The sequence below is a fragment of the Suricata suricatta genome, chromosome 3, assembly GCF_006229205.1.
Source record: "Suricata suricatta isolate VVHF042 chromosome 3, meerkat_22Aug2017_6uvM2_HiC, whole genome shotgun sequence".
NCBI classification, from domain to species: domain Eukaryota; kingdom Metazoa; phylum Chordata; class Mammalia; order Carnivora; family Herpestidae; genus Suricata; species Suricata suricatta.
Genome location: NC_043702.1, coordinates 114,534,151 through 114,559,379, shown reverse-complemented (window position 1 = coordinate 114,559,379; position 25,229 = coordinate 114,534,151). Strand labels below are relative to the sequence as shown.

At 43.3% G+C, this 25,229-nt stretch overlaps 1 protein-coding gene across 1 annotated transcript in view; it reads left to right on the top strand.

Moving 5' to 3' along the window:
- Positions 1-25,229, top strand: part of LOC115287065 (kinesin-like protein KIF28P) — a 78,759-nt gene that overhangs the window by 28,101 nt on the left and 25,429 nt on the right. The window contains exons 6-11 of the mRNA XM_029933343.1: positions 11,175-11,329; positions 18,152-18,263; positions 19,630-19,697; positions 21,812-21,921; positions 23,238-23,335; positions 24,595-24,685. Of these exons, the coding sequence (XP_029789203.1) occupies positions 11,175-11,329; positions 18,152-18,263; positions 19,630-19,697; positions 21,812-21,921; positions 23,238-23,335; positions 24,595-24,685 (634 nt within the window). The remainder of the gene's footprint in view (positions 1-11,174; positions 11,330-18,151; positions 18,264-19,629; positions 19,698-21,811; positions 21,922-23,237; positions 23,336-24,594; positions 24,686-25,229) is intronic.

Sequence of the window (25,229 nt, the reverse complement as noted above, 5' to 3'; positions counted from 1 at the left end):
TCTTTGAAACTAGCTCATCCATGTAATTCTCCACTAACTAGAATTTTTGATAAAATTGAGCATACTTTTTTCTTCCATGCTCCTTGGTAGATATCAGAGAGTGAACTTAGATCATCACCACTTGGATTCAGAAATAGTTATTTACACAGCCTGGATAATCAGTGCAGTTAGCAAGGATTTCACCATCTCTGTTCCCTAAGCCACAGCCCTAGTAATATATAGAATGGGAATCAATGAAGATTACCCTGCTCTAATCAGGAATAGTGGGAAAACACTAGCCTATATCTGACTCTTTGTTTACCAGCTTTGAAACTTTAGGAAATAACTTTCTTGCCCTTAGTCTCCATTTCCTATTCTGTAAAATGCTATTTTGTAGGAATGCTGGGAAGCTTAAATAAGAACCTGCATTTTAAAGAACTTTGAGGGAAGACTGGGAAGATGGCAGAGAGGGATCTAAGTCCTTCTCCTACTGACACACAGAGGCAGTGACTACACAGAACCCAACTCACTCTGGAAATGACCTGAAGACTAGAGAACAGCTCTTCCACAGCTAAAGACATAAAGAGATACCCACAGGGAGAAGGGTAGGAGGGGCAGAGACCTAGGTGTAGGTGCCCAGACACAATGATCCTCAAGCAAGAAGGACATCATAGGCACCAACATTTTCCCTGATGAGCGAGGGTATCGAGCTTTACCACAGGCCCCCCCGCCCTGGAGATCTGCACCAGAAAGATAAGCCTTATAACATCTGGCTTTGAAAATCAGTGGATGTAACTCTGGGAGAGGTAAAGCACTATAAGAACCCAAGAGTTAGTGGTGCCTGAGTGTCTCAATCAATTGAGCACCTGACTTGATTTCAGCTCAGGTCAGGATCTCGCCATTCATGGGATTGGGCCAGGCATTGGGCTCTGCACTGACAGTGTGGAGTTTGCTTGGGATTCTCTCTCTGACCACCCCCCCCACTTGCTCTCTCTCTCTCAAAATAAAGAAACTTAAAAATATACCAATCAAAGAATCCAAGAGTCCACCCGTAAAGGGTTAGCACACTATACCATGCACTGTGAGACTTAGCACAGAAGCAGTGATTTTAGGACATGTGTCAGAGGATCTGAGATCTGTAGGAGCTTTCTTAAGGACCATGAGTGCTGGAAGGTGCTATTTTTCTTGACCTCCTTCAGTATAGCTGGTCAGTCCTTGTGGGAGCCAGTTGTGATGCTCTCCAACCTTAATACTGATGGCCCTGACCCAGTGTTCCACCCACCCATCCCCCAGAGGCGCCCCTCCAAAAAGACTCCTACCCAAGGGGAGGGGAGCCAGCCTTGACCACCAGTACACCTGTGGCAGCTACAGTCAGGCTTCACAGCAAGCTGTGCCAGGGGCCAGGCAACAACAGTCACGGCCGGTCACACAGGAGGGAGCACGCAGCTCACACAACTGACCTCCCTGGAGTTCCCGGTTCTGCTGACCAGGGGGGATGGTGCTGCAGGGCCCCACAGGACACCTCCACATAACGCCACGACTGTCATCACCAGGAGACATAGCTGGCCTGCCTAATACACAGAAACAGATGAAGACTCAGACAAAATGAGAAGACAGGAAAATACATTCCTGACAAAAGAACAAGCTGAAACCTCAGTAAAAGAACTAAGCAAAATGGAGATAAAGCAATCTTCCTGATAAAGAGTTTGAAGTGATCAGGTGCTACACAGACTGGAGAGTGGATGAGCTCATTGAGAATGTCAGCCAGAGAGACAGAACGCAGTGGCTGGATGCCTCACTGGGTTAACAGTCTTACTCTCTATTTTAGCTCAGGTTGTGATCTCATGGCTCCTGCATTCATGCCCAGTGTCGAGTTCTGTACTGTCAATGCTTGGGGTTCTCTTTCTCTGTCTGCCACTCCCTGACTCACTTGCTCTCTCTCTCTCAAAAATAAATCAATAAACAAGAAAGGAATTTCCTACTCTGCTAAAAAAAAAAGAAAGAAAAAAGAAAACAAAAACAAAAAAGAACTAATCACAGCTGATGAATATAACTGAAATGAAAGGTACACCAGAGGGAATCAACAGCAAATTGGAGGATGTGGAACAATGGATCAGCAATCTGAAAGACAGCATGGTGGAAAGCACCCAGCCAAATAGCAATTTTTTAAAAAAAGAATTTTGGGGGCGCCTGGGTGGCTCAGTCGGTTGAGCATCCAACTTCGGCTCAGGTCATGATCTTGCAGTTGGTGGGTTCAAGCCCCACATCAGGTTCTGTGCTGACAGCTCTGAGCCTGGAGCCTGCTTCGGATTCTGTGTCTCCCTCTCTCTCCACCTCTCCCCCACTCATGCTCCATCTCTGTCTCAAAAACAAATAAACATTAAAACGATTTTTTTAAAGAATTTTTAAAATGAGCATAGCCTGTACTAACATTTGGATTAGAGGGGTTTCAGACAGAGAAGAGAGAGAGAAAGGGGCAGAAAACTTATCTGAAGAAATAATAGCCGAAAACTTCCCTAACCTGGGGAAGAAAACAGACATCTGGGTCCAGGAAGCACAGAGAGCCCTAACCAAGATGAATCCCAGGAGGGTCACACTAAAACATGTAAAAACTAAAATGCCAAAAATTAAAAATAAAGGGAGAATCTAAAGAACAGTGAGAAAAATGCAAATAATTACATACAAGAGATACTCCATAAGGCTATCAGCTGAGTTTTCAGTAGAAACTTGGCAGGCCAGAAGGAAGTGGCATGATATATTCAAAGTACAGGAAGGGTAGTGCCTGGTGGCTCAGTCGGTTGAGCGTCCGGCTATGGCTCAGGTCATGATCTTTCAGTTCATGGGTTTGAGCCCCGCATCAAGCTCTGTGCTGACAGCTCAGAGCCTGGAGCCTGTCTAAAAGGCAGCCTATGGAATGGGAGAAGACATTTGCAAATAATGTATCTGATAAAGGGTTAGTATTCAAAATCTATAAAGAACTCCTCAAACTCAATGCCCAAAAAACAAATAATCTGGCTAAGAAGTGGGCAGAAAATAGGAATAGACATTTTTCCAAAGAAGACATCAGATGGCTAACAGACACATAAGATGCTCAACATTACTCATCATCAGGGAAATACAAATCAAAACAGTGATGAGATATCACCTCACACCAGTCAGAATGGCTAATATTAACAATACCTGAAACAACAGATGTTGACGAGGCTGTAGAGAAAGGGGAGCCCTCTTGTACTGTTGGTAGGAATGCAAACTGGCGCAGCTGCTCTGGAAAATAGTGTGGAGGTTCCTCAAAAAGTTAAAGATAGAACCACCCTATGATTCAGCAATCACATTACTAAGTATTTATCCAAAGGATATTAAAATACAGATTCAGGGGCGCCTGGGTGGCTCAGTCGGTTAAGCGGCTGGCTTCAGCTCAAGTCATGATCTCACAGTTCGTGGGTTCGAGCCCCGCATCGGGCTCTGTGCTAACAGCTAGCTCAGAGCCTGGAGCCTGCTTCGGATTCTGTGTCTCCCTCTCTCTCTGACCCTCCCTTGCTCGCGCTGTCTCTCTCTGTCAAAAATAAATAAAAGACATAAAAAAAAATTTTTTTAAATAAAAATAAAAATAAAATAAAATACAGATTCAAAGGGATACATGCCCTCTGATGTTCAAAGCAGCATTATCAACAATAGGCAAACTATGGAAAGAACATGAATGTCCACTGACTGACAAATGGATAAAGAAGATGTGGTATTTATACACAATGGAATATTACTCAGCCATCAAAAACAATGAAATCTTCCCATTTGCAACAGTGTGGGTGGAGCTAGACTGTACAATGATAAGCAAAATAAGTCAGTCAAAGACAAATACCATATGATTTCACTCATATGTGGAATTTAACAAACAAAACAGATGAACATGCGGTGTGGGGGTGGGGAATAAGGGAAGCAAACCATAAGAGACTCAACGATAAAGAACAAACTGGAGGTTGTTGAAGGGATGTGGTGGGGGATGGGCTAAAAGGGTGATGGGTATTAAGGAGGCACTTGCAATGAGCACTGGGTATTACACGTGACTGATGAATTACTGAGTTTATTCCTGAAACCAATATTGTACTGTATGTTAACTAACCAGAATTTACTTTTTTGTTTATTTATTTTGAGACAGAGTGAGAGCACATGAACAGAGGAGGGACAGAATGAGAGGGAGAGAGAGAAACCCAAGGAGGCTCTGTGCTGTCAGCGTGCAGCGTGACGTGGGGCTCAAACTCACTAACTGTGAGATCACGACCTGAGCCGAAACCGAGAGTCCGACACTCAACTGACTGAGCCACCCAAGCGGCCCTACCTAGCTAGAATTTAAACAAAAACTTGGACAAAAATAAATGTAAATGGACTAAATGCTCCAATCAAAAGAACATAAAGTGACTAAATGGAAAAAACAAACAAGACCCATCTATATGCTGCCTACAGGGATTCACTTCAGACCTAAAGACACATACAGACTGAAAGTAAAAAGATATTTCATACATCTAGAAGCAAAAAAGGTACACTAGGGTAGACAAAATTGACTTTAAAACAAAGTCTGTAACAAGAGATACAGAAGAGCATTACTTAATGACAAAGGGATCAATCCAACAAGAGGACATAAATCTCTCTGCACCCAACATAGAAGCACCTAAGTATATAAAACCAATATTAATAGACACAAAGGGAGAAGTTGATGGTAATACAATAAGAGGAGGGGACTTTAACACCCCACTAATGTCAGTGGACAGATCATCCAGACAGAAATCAACAAGGAGGCAGTGGCTTTGAATGACACATGAGGTCAGATGGGTCTCACACATGCATACAGAACATCCCATCCAAGAACAGCAGAATACAAATACTTTTTTTTTATTTTTTTAAATGTTTTATTTATTGTTGAGAGAGAGAGAGCTTGAGCAGGGGGTGTCAGAGAGAGAGAGGGAGACCCAGAATCTGAAGCAGGCTCCAGGCTCTGAGCTATCTGTCAGCACAGAGCCTGACATGGGGCTTGAACCCACTAACCGCTGAGATCATGACCTGATCCAAAGCTGGACGCTCAACCAACGAGCCACCCATGGGCCCCAGCAGAATACAAATTCCTTATGTGTGTACTAGGAACATTCTTCAGGGTTGATTTCATGTCAGGCCATAATACACACCTCGGTAAACTTAAGGAATTTGAAATCATATCAAGGATCTTTTCAGGCCACAAGGGTATGAAACTAGAAATCAATTACAGAAATAAAACTGGAGAAAACACAAACATGTGGATGCTAAACCACCAATGGGTCAAAACAGTGAACATTAGAGAGAAAATTAAAAAATACATGGAAACAAATCAAAATGTAGACACTAGGTTCAAAATCTTTGGGATGCAGCAAAAGCAGTTATAGTGACACAGGCTTACAGCAAGAAACTAGAAAAATTTCAAATAAACAACCTAACCTTACTCCTAACAGAAAAAGAACAAAAGCCAAAAGTAGTAGAAGGGAGGAAATATTAAAGATCAGGGGCACCTGAGTAGCTCAGCTGGTTGAGTGCCTGACTTTGGTTCAGGTCATGATCTCATGGTTAAGGAGTTCGAGCCCCACATCAGGCTCCCTGTGGTCAGCACAGAGCCCACTTCAGATCTTCTATTCCCCTCTTTCTGCCCCGCCCCCACTTGCACCCTCCCCAAAATCAATAAATATTAAAAAACAAAAGAAGAAATGAAAGAGAACTCCAACAGATATCACCAAAATGCGAAGGATTGTAAGAGAGATGTCCCACTCTTTTTTAAAATGCTCATTCATTTTTAGAGAGAAAGACAGAGCATGACAGGGGGAGGGGCAGAGAGAGAGGGAGACATAGAATCTGAAGCAGGCTCCAGGTTCTGGGCTGTCAGCACAGAGCCCAACGTGGAGGTTTAACCCATGGACTGTGAGATCATGACCTGAACCAAAGTCGGACGCTTAACGGACTGAGCCACCCAGGCGCCCTTTATGTGTCCAACTCTTGATTTCGTCTCAGTTCATGATCTCGGGTTCGTGAGATGGAGCCCCATGTCAGGCTATGCGTGGGACCAGAGCCAGCTCGATATTCTCTCTCTCCCTCTGCCCGTCCCCCACTTGCACACACTCTCTCTCTAAAAAAAAAAAAAAAAAAAACCAGAGAGATTATTACAAATGATTATACACCAATGAATTGGACAAACAGATAGAAGAAACAGATAAATTCCTAAAAATTACAATTCCAAGTCTAAATCAGGAAGAAATAGAAAATATGAACAGACCAATAACTAGCAACAACACTGAATTGGTAATCAAAGAATTCCCAGCAGACAAAAGGGCAGGACCACATGGCTTCAAATGAATTCTACCAAACATTTAAAGAAGCATAAATACCTATTCTTTTCAAACTATTCCAAAAAATAGGAGAAGAAAGAAATCTTCCAAATTTTTCACACTAGGAGGCCAGCATTCACTTGATGCAAATAAAAAAGTATTACAGATTAATGTCCCTGATGAATATAGAAGCAAAAATCTTCTACAAACCAAATTCAACAGTACATTAAAAGTATCATTCCCCACAATCAAGTAGGATTGATTTCAGGATGCAAGGGTAGTTCAAGATTTGCAAATCAATGTAATGGACCAAATTAACAAATGAAGGACAAAAATCATATGATTATCTTAATAGATGCAGAAAAAAGCACGTGACAAAACTTAACATGTGTTCATGATGAAAATTCTCAACAAACTGGATTTAAGGGGAACATAACGTACATAATAAAGTCCATGTGTGAAAAATGCACAGCTAGCATCATACTCAATGGTGAAAAATTAAAAGTCTTTTCCTCCAAGATGAGGAACAAGACAAGGATGTGGTGCACACTTTTATTCAATATGTGGAGGTCCCAGCCACAGCAATCAGATGATCAGATATGAAAAGAATAAAAGATATCCAAATAAGTAAGGAAGCAGTAAAAGTTTTCACTATTTGCAGGCGACACGACACTATACACAGAATACCCTGAAGTCTACTAAAAAACTACTAGACCTAATAAATGAATTCAGTAAAGTTTCAGGATACAAAATTAGTATACATGAATCTATAGATTCATTTTCTTTTTTTTTAATTTATTAAAAATTTTTTTAATGTTTTATTTATTTTTGAGACAGAGAGAGACAGAGCATGAGCGGGGAGGGGCAGGGAGAGAGGGAGACACAGAATCGGAAGCAGGCTCCAGTCTCTGAGCTGTCAGCACAGAGTCTGACGTGAGGCTAGAACCCACGAATGTGAGATCATGACCTGAGCTGAAGTCGGAGGCTTAACTGACTGAGCCACCCAGGTGCTCCCATTTTGTATACATTAATAACAAACTAGTTGAAAGAGAAATTATGAAGACAATGCTATTTATAATTCTAGCAGAAAGAATAAAATACCCAGGAATAAATTTAACCAAGGAGATAAAAAGAAACGTCCTCCAAAAACTGTAAGACAACTCCTAAAAAAATTGGAGAAGACATGAATAATTTTTTAATGTTTATTTTTGAGAGAGGTGGGGGGGAGGGAGGGAATAAGAATGCATGTGCGTGAGCAAGGGAGGGGCAGAGAGCGAGGGGGACAGAGATTCCAAAGCGTCTCTGTGCTGACACATGATCGCAATATCATGACCTGAGTTGAAGTTGGATGCTTAACTGACTGAGCCACCAGGTACCCCAAAAAGTACACAAATAAATGGAAAGATATTCCATGCTCAATGGTTGGAAGAACAAATATTGTAGCATACCCAAAGCATGCTACAGATCCCATGAAATCCCCATCAAAATATCAGTACTCTGTGTTTTTTTTTTTATAGAACTACAACAAATAATCCTAAAATTTGTATGGAACCATAAAAGAGCCCAAATAGACAAAGCAATCTTGAGAAAGAGGAATAAATCTGGAGGAATTACAATCCCAGATTTCAAACTCAACTACAAAGCTATAGTAATTAACAGTATGATACTGTCATGAAAGCAGACACATAGATCAATGGAACAGAATAGAGAGCCCAGAAATAAACATACGCTTTTATGGTCAATTAATCTACAACAAAAGAGGAAAGAATATGCAATGGGAGAAAAGACAGTTTCTTCAATAAGTGATACTGGGAAAACTGGTAAGCTACATGCAAAACAATGAAACTGGACCGCTAACAACATACACAACTAAACTCAAAATGGATTAAAGACCTAAAGGTGATAACTGAATTCATTAAATCAAAAAAGGGGGTGCCTGGGGGGCTCAGTCAGTTGAGCATCCAACTTTAGCTCAGGTAGATCTCTCGGTTTGTGGGTTTGAGCCCCGTGTCAGGCTCTGGGTGGAAGGCTCAGAGCCTGGAGCCTGCTTCAGATTCTGTGTCTCCCTCTCTCTCTCTGTCCCTCCCCCACTCACATTCTGTGTCTCTCCCTCTCTCTCATAAATAAACAAACAATTTAAAAAATGGTTTAAAAGGTCTATTTAAAAAAAAAAGAAAGAAAACATAGGCGGTAAGGGCTCAGATAACAGTTGTAATATTTTTCTGTCTCTGTCTCTTCAGACAAGGACAACAGAAGCAAAAATAAAGAGCTGGGACGGCATCAAAATAAAAAAGTTTCGCAGAGCAAAGGAAACCATCAACAAAATAAAAAGGCAACACTGAATGGGAGAAGAGTTTTGCAAATGATGTATTCAATAGGGGTTAGTGTCCAAACACATAAAGAATTCATACAACTCAATATCAAAAACCAAGAAACAAGCCCCAAATAATCCGATTTAAAAATTGGGCAGAGGGCCTGAACAGACATTTCCCAAGGGAGGCATACAAACACATGAAAAGATGCTCAACATTACTAATCATCAAAACCACAATGAAATGCCACCTCACACCTGTCAGGATGGGTAGAATTGAAACCACAGGAATAATGAGTGTTGGTGAAGATGTGGAGAAAGGGGAGCCCTTGTACACAGCTGGAAGGAAGGAAGTTGGTGTGGCCACTGTGGAAAACAGTGTGGAGTTTCTTCCAAAAATTAAAAATATAAATACCATATGATCCAGTAATTCCACTACTGGGTACTTACCCAAAGAAAATGAAAACACTGGTTCAAAAGATATATATACCTTTACATTTATTGCAGAATTATTTACAATAGCCAAGATATGGAAACAACCTAAGTGTCGATCAATACCATGTGATATATATACTCAATAGAATATTACTGGCTATAAAAAGAATGACATCTTGCCTTTCAGGACAAGTTGATGGACATAGTGGGCATTATGCTAAGTGAAATAAGTCAGAGCAAGAAAAACGCCATATGATTTCAATTATATGTGTAATATTAAAAAATAAGACAAATGAACCAACATACAAATAGAAACAGATGCAATAAATACAGAAAACTAGTAGTCACCAGCGGGGAGGATTTGGAAGGTTGGGTGAAACAGGTGAAGGAAATTAAGAGGTACAAACTTGTAAAATAAGTCACAGGAATGAAAAGTGGAGCATAGGGAATAGTCAATAATATCGTAACAACATTGTGTGGTGATGGAGGGAGACTACACTTCTTGTGGGGAGCGTTTTGTAACATATGTAATTGTCAAATCGCTACATACTTCAGCTATACTTCAATTAAAAGTAAAAAATAAAGGGGCACCTGGGTGGCTCAGTTGGGTGAGTGTCTGGTTTGGGCTCAGGTCATGATCCCATGGTTCATGGGTTTGAGCCCCACGTCAGGCTCTGTGCTGTCAGCCTGTCAGTGCAGAGCCTGCTTTGGATCCGCTTTTCCCCCCTCTTCCTGCCCCTCCCCTGCTGTGCTCCCACCAAAATCAATATTTAAAAAAAATAAACAAATACAGAACTTTGTAGACTTTTAAGTACTATTCAGATATTTTACAATGGTAATAGCATTCATAAACTTTGTATATGATCTGTGCTATTTCTTTTAACTTGATAGCTTAGTATTTTTTAGTAGTTTTTTTTCTTTGAGAGAGGGAGAGCATGAGTGAGGGGAGTGTAGAAAGAGAGAGGGACAAAGGACCTGAAGTGGGATGTGCGTGGAAAGCACAGAGCCCGATGTCGGGCTCAAACTCACGATCTGCGAGATCTGACCTGAGCCGAAGCAGACGCTTAACTGATTGAACCACCCAGGAGCCCCTTAACTCGATATTTTAGAGGCAAGGGAAGGAATCCACTGGAAAAAAAAAATACTTGTAGAGACTGAGCATCACACTCTGCTTATTGGTGTCAGTAATAATATTAGCACTCGTTACGTGTGCCAGGCACTGTTAGAACCATTATTTCGCTTCTTATCTGTTACCCTCCTAACACCGAATATGCTACTATCCCTGCCCTCTAACGCAGACAGTCGAAATTCTGAAAAGCCATTCTTACACTCATGTAACCGGCAAGGTGATCTGCCATATTCTGAAATCTGGGTTCTCTTCCCTCGGTGTGTGACCACACCATCCTGAACACTTACTCACTTTACAGATTTCCTAGTATCTTCTACTTAAAATGCTTGATCACCAAAATACTCGAGAGCAGTAATTGGTGTCTAATAGATCACTGGAAACAGATTTGCAAAACTCAGCAGGAGCAACAGAGATATTTGGGCCTGGTGTTTTATTATTGTAAAAAGCCATTGTAAAAAGGATGGCTTTTTTGTTTTTATTATATGTTTTAAATTTTTATATGTTTTAAATGTATGTTTTATTTATAATATATATTAATTTATTATATGTATTAGGTTTTAAATTTTATTGTTTTAAATTTATAATGTTTTATTTATAACATATAATCCATAACATTAATTACAATATTATGTGTTTTAAATTTTATTATATGTTTGAGTGTGAAGCACAAGTAGAAAAAAATGTTTTAAAGTGTGGGCTGGACTGGGGCGCCTGGGTGGCTCAGTTGGCTAAGCATCCAACTTCAGCTCAGGTCATGATCTGACGGTTCATGGATTCGAGCCCCGCATCGGGCTCTGTGCTGGCAGCTGGGAGCCTGGGGCTGCTTCGGATTCTGTGCCTCCCTTTCTCTCTGCCTCTCCCCTACTCATGCTCTGTTTCTGTCTTAATAATAAATAAACATTAAAAAAAATTTTTTAATATAATGTGTGAACTGGACTGACTTTATCTGCAGCCTGTGACCCCTCGGGGTGCTTTCCCACAGGTTTTCCTGGACAGAGGCCTCACCAAGCAATCCACGATTAACTTGGTGGATTTAGCAGGAAGCGAAAGGCAGAAGTCTTCAGGATCTGAAGGAGACAGACTGAGGGAAGGCTCACAAGTTAACTTAAGTTTAACCAACTTAGGAAATGTTATCAGGTAAATTTGTGCATGGGTTATTTATGTCTGTCATAATAATGACCCCAGATATCAAAAATTAGATTAATCATAACCCTTGGTTCATGGCCCACTGTCATCAGTGGTTCATACCCGGTCCTCCTGTTTATTTTATTTTAAATGAATTGCTTTTTACTAAAATTAAAAACACTAATAAAGCCACCACTCAACCCAGGAAGTAGCTGGTATTTCTCTGCTGTGCTCCCCTTGGAGGTAACCGCCATCTTGAATTTTGTTTATCCCTTCTCTCTCTGTCCTTCCCTCCCTCTCTTTCATCCTTTGTTTTATCACATGTGAATATTATTATTACTAGTTAGTGGCATTCACTTTTGAAATGTCTAAAAAGGGTAAAATATTATATTGTCTTCTAGATCCTGTTCTTTAAGTGATTAAAGTATAAATTATAAAAAGTGCACATAACTTAATGTTCAGCTCAATGAATTCTTATATGTATCTGTGTAATTACCACCCAGCTCAAGATACAGAACATTTCCAAAACCCAGAAATCTCTCTTGTACTTCCCTCCTAGCTTTTACTCCCGCCAAGAGAAATTGACCTTTGCTACTACAAATTGGATTTGCCTAACTATATTGGTTTTCATATAATGTACCATTTATAAGAGGTCATTGTTTTTTGCACTTCGATTCATTCACTAAGGATCTTGTCTAAGAGCTTAAGCCACGTTTCTCATGTAGCAATCAGTTCTTTTTCATTGCGATGTAGTATTCCATTACAGAAATATGCCACAATCACATTCTCCTATTGATGGACATTTCATTTATATTATGATTAGTATTGCGATGAATATTCCTATATGTGCGCTTTGGGAAAAAAATTTCTCATTCCTCTCAAGTACACACCCTAGAGTAGAATTGTTGGGATTGGCTTTTAGATTCAACATTATTAACAATGTATGTCCATGTTATCTGTAGCTATAGTTAATTTACAATGTCAGTAAACACTGTGTCTATGAGATTCCTTGTTGCAGATAGAAGTTGTTACTTCTTTTTCCTTATGATGTAATATTCCTTGGTGGGAACATGCCACAGTGTTGTCATTGGTTCTATTGTTGATTGGCATTTTGGTTGTTCCCAGGTTTTGGTTTTTTGCTGTAACAAACAGTGCTATTATGAACACTCTTATACAAATCAGAGGGTATCAATGTATTAAAGTTTCTTTTGAGTATAGACAAAGGACAGAAATTGTTGGATTTTATATAACGTGTGTGCAATACCTAAGTTTTGAGGGTATTCTTATTTTCCAAAGTGGTTGGGTCAATTTACACTCCCCGCAGCAATGGATAAATTATCTCATTGATCCATGTCTTTTTTAAGGCTTGGTATTGTCACATTTCTTGATATTTATGAATTAAATCATAATCAATATTCCTGGTTTTTAGCAAATTTGAGCATCATTTGATACATTTACAGGCAATATGTCTCCTCTCAAAATACCTGTTTTTTCCCATTCGTCTATTCAGTTGCTATTTTGTTATTGATTCATATGCAATTCTTCACATATTTTTTATTACTCTTTTCTCAGGTATCTAAGTACCTTCTCCCAGCACATGGTTTGTCTTTTCACTGTAAGGTGTCTATTAATGAGCAGAAATCATGGTGATGGTTTTTGTTTTGCATTTCTTGGGTCTTGTTTAAGAAAAGTAGAGTCTGAAAGCCATCTCCCTACATTTCACTTAATTTCCTATCCATCTGGACTCGACTTCTGTGAGTAATGTAAGGTAGGCATCCTTTTCATTATTTTTTCCTTATAGATTACCAATTTTTCCAGTTACACTGTTGAATAGTCCCTCCTCTCTCCAGTGGATCTTCTATGAAGTCTCTGCCATTGACCCAAATCCAGTATATGCTTAACCATTATTTGCCATTTAAAAAGCCTGTTCGATTTTTAGTTGAATAATAATGAATGCTTTATCCTCTTCCTGAAGAATACAAGGATCTCCATCCTCCGCATGTAATTGCTGATGTGATTATTTCTGTTTGAGAGCATTCATTTTTTTAATTCTTCTTTTTTCCCCCTCTCCAAATCCTCTTTATTCATTAATGCTACTGATATATTGTCTCTGAATTCAATTTTTAATTAATTTTATTTAATTAAAAAATTTATGTCTTTATTTTTGAGAGAGAGAGAGAGAGAGAGAGAGAGACAGCACACACGAGCAAGCTGAGGAGGGGCAGAGAGAGAGGGAGACACAGACTCTAAGCAGGCTTCAGGCTCTGAGCTGTCAGCACAGAGCCCGACGCAGGGCCTGAACCCACAGACTGTGAGATCATGACCTGAGCTGAAGTCAGACACTCAGATGACTGAGCCACCCAAGCGCCCCAAACCCTGTCAGCTTTGATCTCCCCATTAGTTTGGGCAGGATGACTAGAGCAGGCTGGATTTGGATGCTTTCCTTCTCTCAAGTCCATTAGGCTCTGATAAACTCGAGCAGGTTAAGCTCTGGTTGAGGAGTTTCTCCTGGGAGCAGACCATGTTAAGAAGAACAGGATGGTCTGGCATATTTCTGGATTCTCTGATCTGTTCCGTTGATCTAAGTGTCTGTTTTTGTGCCAGTACCAGACTGTCTTGATGATTACACCTTTGTAATATAGCTTGAAGTCTAGGATTGTGGTGCCTCCAGCTTTGTTTTTCTTTTTCAGGATTGCTTTGGCTATTCAGGGTCTTTTTTGGTTCCATACAAATTTTAGGATTGTTTGTTGTTTCTCTGTGAAGCATGCTCATGTTATTTTGATAGGGATTGCATTGAATATGTAGGTTTCTTTGGGTAGTATTGACACTTATTTTGGGTTTTTTTATTTTTTAACATTTTATTAATGTTTATTTTTGAGAAGAGAGAGAGGAAGAGGGAAAAAGAAAAAGAATATCTAAAGCAGGCTCCAGGCTCTGAGCTGTCAGCAGAGAGCCAGGTGGAGCTCAAACCCATGAGCTGTGAGATCATGACCTGAGCTGAAGTCAGACACTCCACCGACTGAGCCCCCCAGGCCCCCAGGTAGTACCAACATTTTAACAATACTTGTTCTTCTAATCCAGGAGCATGGAGTATTTTTCTAGTTTTTTGTACTTCTTCAGTTTCTTTCATAAGCTTTCTATAGTTTTCAAAGTATAGATTTTTCACCTCTTTGGTTAGGTTTATTTCTAGGTATTTTATAGTTTTTGGTGCAATTGTAATGACATCACTTCCTTGATGTATTTGTTGCTTCATTATTGGTATATAGAAATACAACTGATTAATGTGCATTGATTTTATATCCTGAGACTACGCTGAATTCATGGATCAGCTGTAAGAGTTTTTTGGTGGAATCTTTTGGGTTTTCCATACAGAGTGTCATGTCATCTGCACAGAGTGAAAGTTTGACTTCCTTCTTGCCCATTCAGGTCCCTTTTACTTCTTTGTGTTGTCTGATTGCTGAGGCTAGAAATTCCAATACCATGTTGAGTAGCAGTGGCAAGAGTGGAAATCTCTGACATGTTCCAGACCTTAGGGGGAAAGCTCTCAGTTTTTCCACACTGAGGATGATATTAGCTGTGGGTCTTTTACATATGGCTGTTTATGATCTTGAGGTGTGATCCGTCTATCCCTATTTTCTTGAGGGATTTTATCAAGAAAGCTGCTGTATTTTGTCAAATGCTTTATCCACATCTATTGAGAGAATCGTGTGGTTTTTGTCCTTTATTTTATTGATTGTTTTGCAGACATTGAACCAGCCCTGCACCCCAGTATAAATCCTACTTGGTAGCGGTGCATAATTCTTTTAATGTATTGTTGGATCTGGTCGGTTCGCATCTTGTTGAGGATTTTTGCATCCATGTTCATTAGGGAAATGGGTCTGTAGTTCTCCTTTTTAGTGGGATCTTTGACTGGTTTTGGAATCCAGGTAATGCTGGCTTCATAGAATGAGTTTGGAGATTTCCTTTGATTTCTTTTTCTTTCTTTCTTTTTTTTTTTTTTTTTTTGGAACAGCTTCAAAAGAATAGGTGTTAACTCTTCTTTAAATGTTTGGTAGAATTCCCCTCTACAGCCATCCAGCCTTGGACTCTTGTTTCTAGGGAGGTGTTTTGTTTTGTTTTTAATTGCTAATTTGATTTCTTTACTGGTTATTTATCTGTTCAAATTTTCTATTTCTCCTTGTTTCAGTTTTGGTAGTTTATGTCTTTCTAGGAATTTGTCCATTTCTTCCAGATTGCCCAATTTATTGGCATATAATTGTTCATAATATTCTCTTATTATTGTTTGTATTTATGCAATGTTGGTTGTGCTCTCCTCTTTCATTCTTGATTTTATTTGGGTCCTTTTTCTTTTTGATCAAACTGTCTAGGGGGTTATCAATTTTGTTAATTCTTTCAAAGAACTACCTCCTAGTTTTATTGATTTGTTCTACTGTTTTTTTTAAATTTCTATAGGATTGATTTTGCTCTAATCTTTATTATTTCCTGTCTTCTCCTGGTTTGGGGTTTTATTTGCTGTTCTTTTTCTAGCTCTTTAAAGAGTAAGGCTAGGTTGTGCATTTGAGACTTTTCTTCCTTCTATAGGAAGCTTTGGATTGTGATATAATTCCCTCTTATGACCACCTTTGCTGCATCCCAGGGGTTTTGGGCTGTTGTGTTATCATTTTCATTGGCTTCCACCTACTTTTTAATTTCATCTTTAATTTCTTGATTAGCTCATTCATTCATAGTAGAATGTTCTTTAGTCTTCAAATATTTGTCTTTCCAAATTTTTTTCTTTTGGTTGATAACAAGTTTTATAGCTTTGTGGTCTGAAAATATACATGGCATGATCTTTTTTCTTTCTCCCCTTCTTGTTAAATCCCTTATGGGTGTTTCTGCTCTTTTGCTTTTTCTCCAGCTGCTTTTGGGAAGAGTATTTTTCCTGTACTCTCCCCACTGTCTCCATCCTCTCTCTGCAAGCAAAAACAGCTCTTTACCCTCTGTGGTCTCTTTCTCATCCAGTTCACCTCTCCATACTGTGTATCTGCTGAGTTCAAGTTGTGAAGTTTTTGTATTAATGCTCAGATCAATTTTCTAGGTGTGCAAGAGGTTTGGTGCTGATCTAGCTGCATTTCAGGGACTAGAAAAGCAAAAAGCTTCCATGCTGTTCTGCCATCTTGGCCCCTCCCCTTACTTTTTTTTTTTATAAATGTTTATTTATTTTGAGAGATCAAGGGAGCAAGGGAGGAGCAGAGAGAGAGGGAGAGAGAGAGAAAACCCTAAGTAGGCTCCATGCCGTGAGTGCAGCACCCAACTCAGGGCTCAATCTCACCAAGTGTAAGATTGTGACCTGAGCCAAAATCAAGAGTTGGACACTTAGCCAATGGAGCCACACAGGCGCCCCAATTATTTGCTCAGAGCTTCTAAGATCAGTTTCCTCCTGGTGGAAGTATATTCTGTAGAATTTCCTTCAGTGAGCATGTGCTGATGGCAAATTCTGTTTTTGTTTGGTTGAAATGTCTTTATTTCACCTCATTCTTGGAATATAATTGTGCTGGGGAATAGAATTCCAGATGTGCAGTATTTTCTTTCAGCTCATGAAAGATACAGTCTCCTGTTTCTGCTGGTGGTCTAATTGCTATTTCCTTCAAGTCAATCTGTCTTTGTTCCTGGCCACTTTTAAGGTCTTCTGTTTTGATGTCCTCCAATTCCATTATGTTACATTTGAGTGTGAATTTATTTTTATTTATTCTGCTTGGAATTCCCTGGACTCCATAGCTCTGTCGATTAGTGATTTTCATGAGTACTGGAAAATTCTCAGCCATTACTTCTCACATACCACCTGTGCCCCTTTGTTTCCTCTTCTGGAACTTCAATTAGATTACTTAATTCTCACTCTGTTCTCCATGTCTTATAACCTTACTGGATTGTTTCCCATCTCTGTGTCTCCAGGCTGAAATCTGGTTAATCTCTTTAAAAATATCTAGTTCACTAATTTCAGTTATAGCAGTGTCCAAAAAAAATTTTATTTGTTTAATTTGAGAGAGGAGGGAGCAAGCAAGCCGGGGGGGGGGGGAAGAGAGAGGGAGAAAAGGGGAGGAGGAAGGAGAGAGAGAATCCCAAGCAGGCTTCATGCTGTCAGCACAGAGCCTGACACAGAGCTCAATCCCAAAAACAGCAAGATCATGACCTGAGCTGAAATCAAGAGTTGAACTCTTAACTGACTGAGCCACCCAGGAGCCCCTGTCTCGTGTATTTTTAATTTCAATTACTGTATTTCTTTCTTTCTAGAAGATCATTTTGTTTGTTTCCAAATCAGCTAGAATACCTGTATAAATTTCTTTTTACTCCTTGTGATCATAATTTCTTATAGATAGGCTTGCCTCCCTTTCCCTCCATGCTCTCATCAATGACAATGTTGCTGTCTTTGCAGACCCTGGAGTTGGGGGTTGTCAATATGGGGTCCTAAGTTTATGGGACTCTCTTCTTTATACACAGATCTACAATAGCCTGCAGGTTCTTTGGGCTTTCCTCACAGGGTTTAGTGTGTTAGAGCCTCAGTTCTGGGCTGCCCTCAGTCTGTCATGGTCTGTCCAGGGTTGATCTCAGAGAGGGAGCCAGTGGCCCATGTGGTTAGTGGTCTTGCTTTGGCATCTTCATATGGCAGACGTCTCTACTACTGGGCACCATTAGAGTCATGTCTCAGGTTTATGGGGTCAAAGAGTGGATATGAGGGGTATTTCTGACTTGTCCCCAGGGAGGCACATCTCTTCTTGACACATACATATGTGTGTGTGTGTGTGTGTGTGTGTGTGTGTGTGTGTATTTAAAATCTGATGTTTCTTTTTCACCCAGTGCTCTGGCTGATGCAGCCACGGGGAAGAAAGTCTTGCACGTTCCCTACAGAGATTCTGTCCTGACCAAACTTCTCCAGCCAGCTCTGGGCGGGAACAGCAGAACTACTTTGGTAAAGTGACTTTCTTACAACACGATAGCCTGATTTAGCTGCTGTATTGTTGTCACATTCAGCGTTCTTACGAACGTTCTGCTCAGCATACCATGACACTGTGTTTTGCATTCACGTTGCACATGCTCACGTATCTCATGACTCCTGGGACTCTTCCCTCTACGGTGTTCAAATACTGCTAATTTTAACTTTTTGTTTATTCGTTCCTGTAGTTTTCAGGTTCTTCATAAGGAACATACACCACTATTATTATCAGGAAAAAACTAAAACTGAATTTTAAAATAACACCAATAATGTCGTACTATTCTAAATAGGTGGTCATTTCACGGCAAGACTGGAAACCATTGTGACCGTGCAGGACACCAGGCAGCTGTCGAGTCTGGAGGGTAGCTGAATCGTGTCCTCTCAGCAAACACTAGAGACTCTCACTATTGAGTATTTGCCAAGAGGGTACAATGTGGAATGTGTTAGAATCGGGACTCTCTGCTCTTCAGCTCCAGGTGTGGGAGGGAACAAATTTAGCCACATTCTGCCTCCAGTCTGCTGTCCCGGAGAGAAGAAAACCACTCACCACCGGGCCCATTCTGTACACTCTCTCCCAAGCTTACAACAAAACACATCTTTATTCTGGACTATGTCATCTCACCTACATTTAAAAATATTTCATTTTAAAGTTTTCTGGTTGTCCGTCAGTGCCTGTTGGCCTCATGGGATGCCCCTGCCCAGCTCCCCTTCTTCCCCGGGGACCTGGAATACAAGAAGGCCCATCAGATGCTCTAAATGTAGACTACAAAGTCAAGTGTAACAGGTCTGAGCAGGTGCATGCCTGCGAGTGAGGAGCCTTTCCAGGTCTTCGGGCTAAGGACCCGCCCGGGCACTACCGCACTTTCACCTAAAAAAATGAGGGGGAGGTTGAGGGGGGTCACTGGTCCTCTCAGGAAGCAGATAGAAAAGAGACTTTGCAAGGCCAATGTTCAACTGTCACTTGAATCCCCGGGTCAACCCTGTGGGGACCCGCTGCTGAGAGGACAGGGGCGGGAGAGGCCTGGCTTGAGGGCTTATTATCTGGGAGACTTCAAACACTGGTTTTTCTCCAAGCCTCAGTGTGTGTGTGTGTGTGTGTGTGTGTGTGTGTGTGTGTGGTGACACTGTGGTGTTTGGTTCATGAATCTGCAGTGTCAATGAGCTGCAGAGGTCGCGTGTGTATGTGGCAGGTGCTGGGGTGAGCATCTGCCGTCGATGCGGGGCTGTGCTGAGTTGCGAAGCTCGGAAGGTGCCGGGAATGACAGGCTGGGCTGTGAATCTCCGCGCACCCACAATGAACCCATCTACAATGACCACATCTGAACGAGATGTTCTTTTACAGATAGTGGCCATAAGTCCTGCTGACATCTGCTATGAGGAAACTTTATCCACATTAAGGTACGCCGAAAGGTATGTTTTGAATACATATTATCTCTAGGGGTTCTGAGTCAGATTCTTCTGGTGCCCTCTACATGATGGGCTGGCAGTTGGGGGAGAGGTCAGAAGGCAGAACAGAATGATCTGTGTGAGACAGAGCCGTGGGAGGAAATAAAACAAACAAAAGGAGACAGAACTGAGGACTCGGGCCCTCATGTCACCCCTGCTCTGCATGGGAGAGGCCCTGCAGGCTCCCATCAATGGGGGAGGGCTGGGGCCCATCCTGCCACAATTCACATCCATCTCCCTATATTTTCCTCCCAAAGAACATGTCTGTTCACGTATTTCTCCCTTGTCACCTGGCACATGGGTGGCGTGTGGTGGCAGGCAGGGGACGTTTATGCCTATTAGGTGAAGACCAGCATGTGTGAGGCATTTCCCTGGGCTGCTGCCCAGCCTCCAGCTCCACACTTGCCTTGGGTTTGGTCTCCTTTGTCCAGGCCCCGTGCATACAGGTTCTGCTCTTGGGGTGGCCTGATGGTCTAGGCTCCTCTTCCCGGGGTGGTGGGCTTTCCCTGCCAGCTTCCTTCTGTCCAGGGGGCCAGGGAGGCGAGCCTGCACTCAGTCCTGGCAGGAGGCTGCCTCCCAGACACTTTCTAGGCATCTGCATCCTGCTTCTCCTGACCCTTTCCGAAATATCTTTAATGTTTATTTATTATTATTGAGAAAGAGACAGAATGTAAGTAGAGGAGGGGCAGAGAGAGATGGAGACCCAGAATCCGAAGAAAGCTCCAGGCTCTGAGCTGTCAGCACAGACCTGAACACAGGGCTTGAACCCACAAACCATGAGATCATGACCTGAGCCGAAGTCAGACTCTTAACCGGCTGAGCCCCCCAGGTGCCTCTCTCCTGACCCTTTTACAAAAGATGAGTGCATGGGAAAAGGGAAGGCTAAGCAGGGTAGAAGCCACACGCTGCCACCACCCTTTCCCTTTTGCACAGCAGAGTTTGGAATCCACCACCGAGGCTCAGACAGGAACTTAGAATCCTCAGGCCTGGTTCCAGGAAGCTGGAGCTGGTGTGTGAGATGAAACTGTCCCTTGTCAGGTCCATGGGCTTGCGTGTGGGTCAGAATCTCACCCAACCAGCCGGGTGACCTTGGGCAACACGCCATCCCTTATGACCCATCCCATATCGAGGGGGTAGTCTGTCATCAGGGTTGGGGTGCAGAAAACACAATTTCTGTATGAGCCATCCTATCAATGTTCTGACACGTGGACATAAGCGATTGCTGTTCCTGCGCCACCAAGGGGAGGTCTTCCCTATGGCTACGTCTCAGGGAGGGAGCACTGACATTTTAGGCAAAGGGACTAGCATCCTGCTCCACTGGGCAGCCTCCGTAACCTTTTACAGGATTAGACTTTTCTTCCAGCGTCTGCAGCACAAGCTCAGATCTTTCCGCCAATTTGGTCTGTCTGCTTATCAAATGTAAATCTGTTGCGAGCAGACTTCCCTTGAGAGGTTGTGGATACAGAGGAAGGAGGAAACAGTAGCCCAAAGTCCACAGTTCTGAGCGTGGATCTGCCACAGGCTATGTGACCCAGGGGCAAGCCCTGAAAACCCTCTGTTCCTCAAATAAAGGAGTAAGGCGGCCACAGTTAGCAAATAAAAAATACAGGCTCCCCTGTTAAATCTGAACAGCAGGTGAAGGGCAAGTCAGTAATGTGTTAGTATCAGTATGTCCCATGCAGTGCTCTGGGGCATCTCACATTTTCTCTGGGACACTCGAAGGCAGGGAAACGGTAACCCCTAGTTCCCGTGTGAGCCAGGAGCACCTGCTGACAGCCTCCAGGGTTGAGATAGGACTGTCAGCAACGACTCCATAGATTTTTCCACTAGCGGAGTCAATCAGCGAGTGTGTTCAGAGCTCAGGATGCATCAGGGCCAGGCTGTAGGTCTGGCTGGGCTGCTCATGCTTATTTGAACCATGGACATCACGAAGTCCCTTTCAGCTTCGAGGTTCACTGGTGCCCAGCCTGGGGGAATCTGATATTGCCGGGGCTGAAAGGTCCCACTTGGCTGGGTTCTGGCCTGTACTCTGCAAAGGGGTCCAGCGCTGAGGGTGCGTTCATCTTTTCACGCGGAAGGGCTAAGAAGATCCGGAACAAAGCCATGGTCAACACCTCGATGCTGACGAGAGAGTCAAAGGCAGAGAACATCAGAGTGCCACTCGCTCATGGAAATTTCAGAATGGCAGGTAAACTGAGTCAGGAGCAATGCCGGTCCAGACCGGCTGCAGGGTCAGCATGGGGCTTCTTGGGGTGCAGGAGGTGGGGGGGATTCCTGCTTGGAATCACTTGAGCCCAACACAAGCCAGGGGCATCCTCTGGGGACATTTTGGCCCTGGTCTTGGGAAAAACACGTTATTCAGAGAAAAACATAGATTCACATGCAGTTAATGGCCCTGCCCTTCTGAATGATCATTTTGGTCTCATTTTTATTGCCATTTTTGATGCTGCCATTTCTGCCGAGACCATTCCTTCCTTCCCAGATTTGCACGATGGCCATCTGATGTTAGTTGTGCTGATGGCCTCATGCAGTTACATGATGTTTGAATGTTCAGAGCCTTAGTGGCAGCACATCAGAGTCACCTGGTGAGCGTCACCAGGCCCGTTGACCTTGACTTCCGGGGGCAGTGCCCCCGGCTGACTCCACTGTGTCCCAGAACCATTGCTTTGAACGAAGGTCTCAGATTTCAGTCTGGTGGCCCGGAGGGAGGCATATATAACTTTATGCCCGTTAATAATTTAAAATGGGATGAACCAGGAAAGGCAAATTATAAAACCGTCGAAGTAAAATTGGTGAACGTGGTGCAGCATGAAAACGGCAATGCCAGAAGATCCAAACCTCTGGTGCAAGGCATGAGCTCCAGTCATCACGTGGCCCATTGCCTGTGTCCCCCACCAGCCAGGTTCCTTCATTTCTGAGGGACTCTCGGGTACTGGCAGCAGGTCCCAACCCAAACGGTCTGCAGGTGTGCACACCAGGAGCCTGGCAGGATGGAGGCTCCAGGCTCCTGCATCCCGACTCACTGAGGCTTCATGACAAAGCACTTCCCAAGCTAGGGGAGCACCTGTGGCCTGTCCAGGCCCTGCTTAGTCCCAAATCTTCATGCCGTCGCTAACTGGACGGACATTGACCTGAAAATAGCATCGAATGCCTGCTATCCGTAAACACAAAATATGTGGGAAACAATATAAGCCTGTGATTCTCCCTGAGTCCCCTGGCCTTGTAGGAATTCCCGGTAACGAGGGTGTAAGACAGAACATGTGCCTGCATGATCAAAAAGAGACTACGGAGCTTCGTGCCCCCTTCTTGCTGGAAGTTCCTATGAATTAAAATGAGGGCATTCTTTGTAGAAATGACCTAGTGACTTCTTCACCCGATAGCAGAGCTTCATTTCCCACACCACCCAGCATCCCTGGCTTTGGCAAAGAACAGAGTCAAGTTCTCTTATAGTTATTCTGCTCCTCACCCTTGACAGCTCCTTAAGACCCCACCTCCTCCTTCCAGAGCAGCCGGCCCGCCCACTGGCAGAACCTGGGCCCTGGGCACGCGAGCTGGCGCAGGCTCGGGAAGAGTGGCGACAGCAGTATATGGCCATTGCCAAGGTGAGCTTCGTTCCCTCCACCTGCTGAGGCCCATACGTGGCAGGGAGCTTCATACTCCAACCACGCATGCACAGCTGCCCGAGCTGCCATCCAGTGGATCATCTGAGTGGTTTCTCCCCACCCAGCGAATGTGTAACACATAAGATGTGGCATGTGATAAGTGACAAATGACATCTGTCAGTACTGCTGGCAGCACTAGGGGAGGGGACAGCAGGGCGCAATAAAGAAGGAAGCCAAGAGGCCTTGATGAGCCAAGGCTGCTGATAATTACAGTTTGGGGAGAACTCGGGGACGGTGAACCATCTTCTGGGGACCGCACGGAGTGCCCTTGAGCATAGTATCAGCCAGTATTAGATCATACGTGGGCTATGATGTGAGTTTTGTCCTTGGGTCAGGGAGATGCCCTCTTGGCACCCCCCATCCACAGCGCACTCCGGCCATGACCTGACTCTGCACAAATCCCAAGCTGTGGGCTAGACTTGGAGCACGTCCCGAGTGGTGACAGAGACCCAGGCTGGCTTCTGAAAGCCTCGGGAAGCCTGAAAGAGAAGTGAGCCTCCTTGGGTGGGGGGAGGGGTGTCTGTGATGCCCAGAGGCCAGGATGAGTTAGGGTCCAAGGATTCTAGAAGTATGGACAGGAACCATGGAAAAGAGTCTTACCTGCCACTTACTCTTTATCAGAATTTCAAGATTATAAAGCTTTCTTGTGCCTGAACAGTTTATTCCAGTTCTGATCGACTGTCAATCCTCTAAGTGCAATCTATCGATACTGGGTTGAAGGAAGAGATGCACTCGGATAACCAGGAGAGGGAAGAGCTCATGCCATGTTTGATCACTCCCATCTGATGGCCAGGGCCAGCCTGCAGGACTGGGGGAGCCCGAGATGTAGGGTGGCAGGTTTAGCGGAAAGGATGACCCAGGTGAGGCCCGAAGGGGCCTCAGGACGACTGGGATGCGGGGGGACCTGAAGAAAGTAGTGGGGTAGAAGGCAGGGTAGAAGGGGCAGCAGAGGTGGAAACTGGCTACGCTTTGCAACAGTCCCGTCCAGATGAACTCAGGCCCCTGAGGACTGACCTGCCGAGGGTAGGGGCTCACCCCTGCTGTGAGCAGAGCCCCCCACCCCACTGGGCTTTCCCTGGCGACCGGACAGAATGCCTAGATGAATGGCGTTGGTAGGAAGTGGATAGGAAAGGAACACCACGGTCTTGAACGTGCTGGCCCTGTGTGGTGACAGGACCCCTGTCTCATCTCTCCCCCAGGAGCAGCGGATGATGGAGACCCTCCCTCACCTTCTCAACGTCAACGAGGACCCACAGCTCACGGGGGTCCTCAAGTATTTCATTCAGGCCGGTACTCGCCCCTCCTGACCCACTCTGGACCTGCTCAGACTTCTTGCTTCATGTTTCTTTCTTTTTTCAATCTTTTTTTTAATGCTTTATTTATTTTTGAGAGAGAGAGAGAGCTAGCAGGGTAGGGGCAGAGAGAGAGGGAGACACAGAATCTGAAGCAGGCTCCAGGCTCCGAGCTGTCAGCACAGGAGCCCAATGCAGGGCTCAAGCTCACAAACTGTGAGATCATAATCCGAGCCAAAGTCAGACACTTAACCGACTGAGCCACCCAGGCGCCCCTCAATCTTCCTTTTGCAGTAAATATATAAACATAAAAATTCACCATGCATGCTAATTTTAAGTAGACAGTTCAGGGCCATCAGCACATTCACACTGCATTGCAACCATCAGCCCCACCCAATCCCAGAACCTTTTCTTCTTCCCAAACCCAAATCCGTCCCCACTCAACACCAGCTCCCCTCTGTTCTACTTCGTCCTACCTCCTGTCTCCACAAATGTGACTATTCTAGGCACTTCACATCATTGGAGTCACACAGTATTTGTCC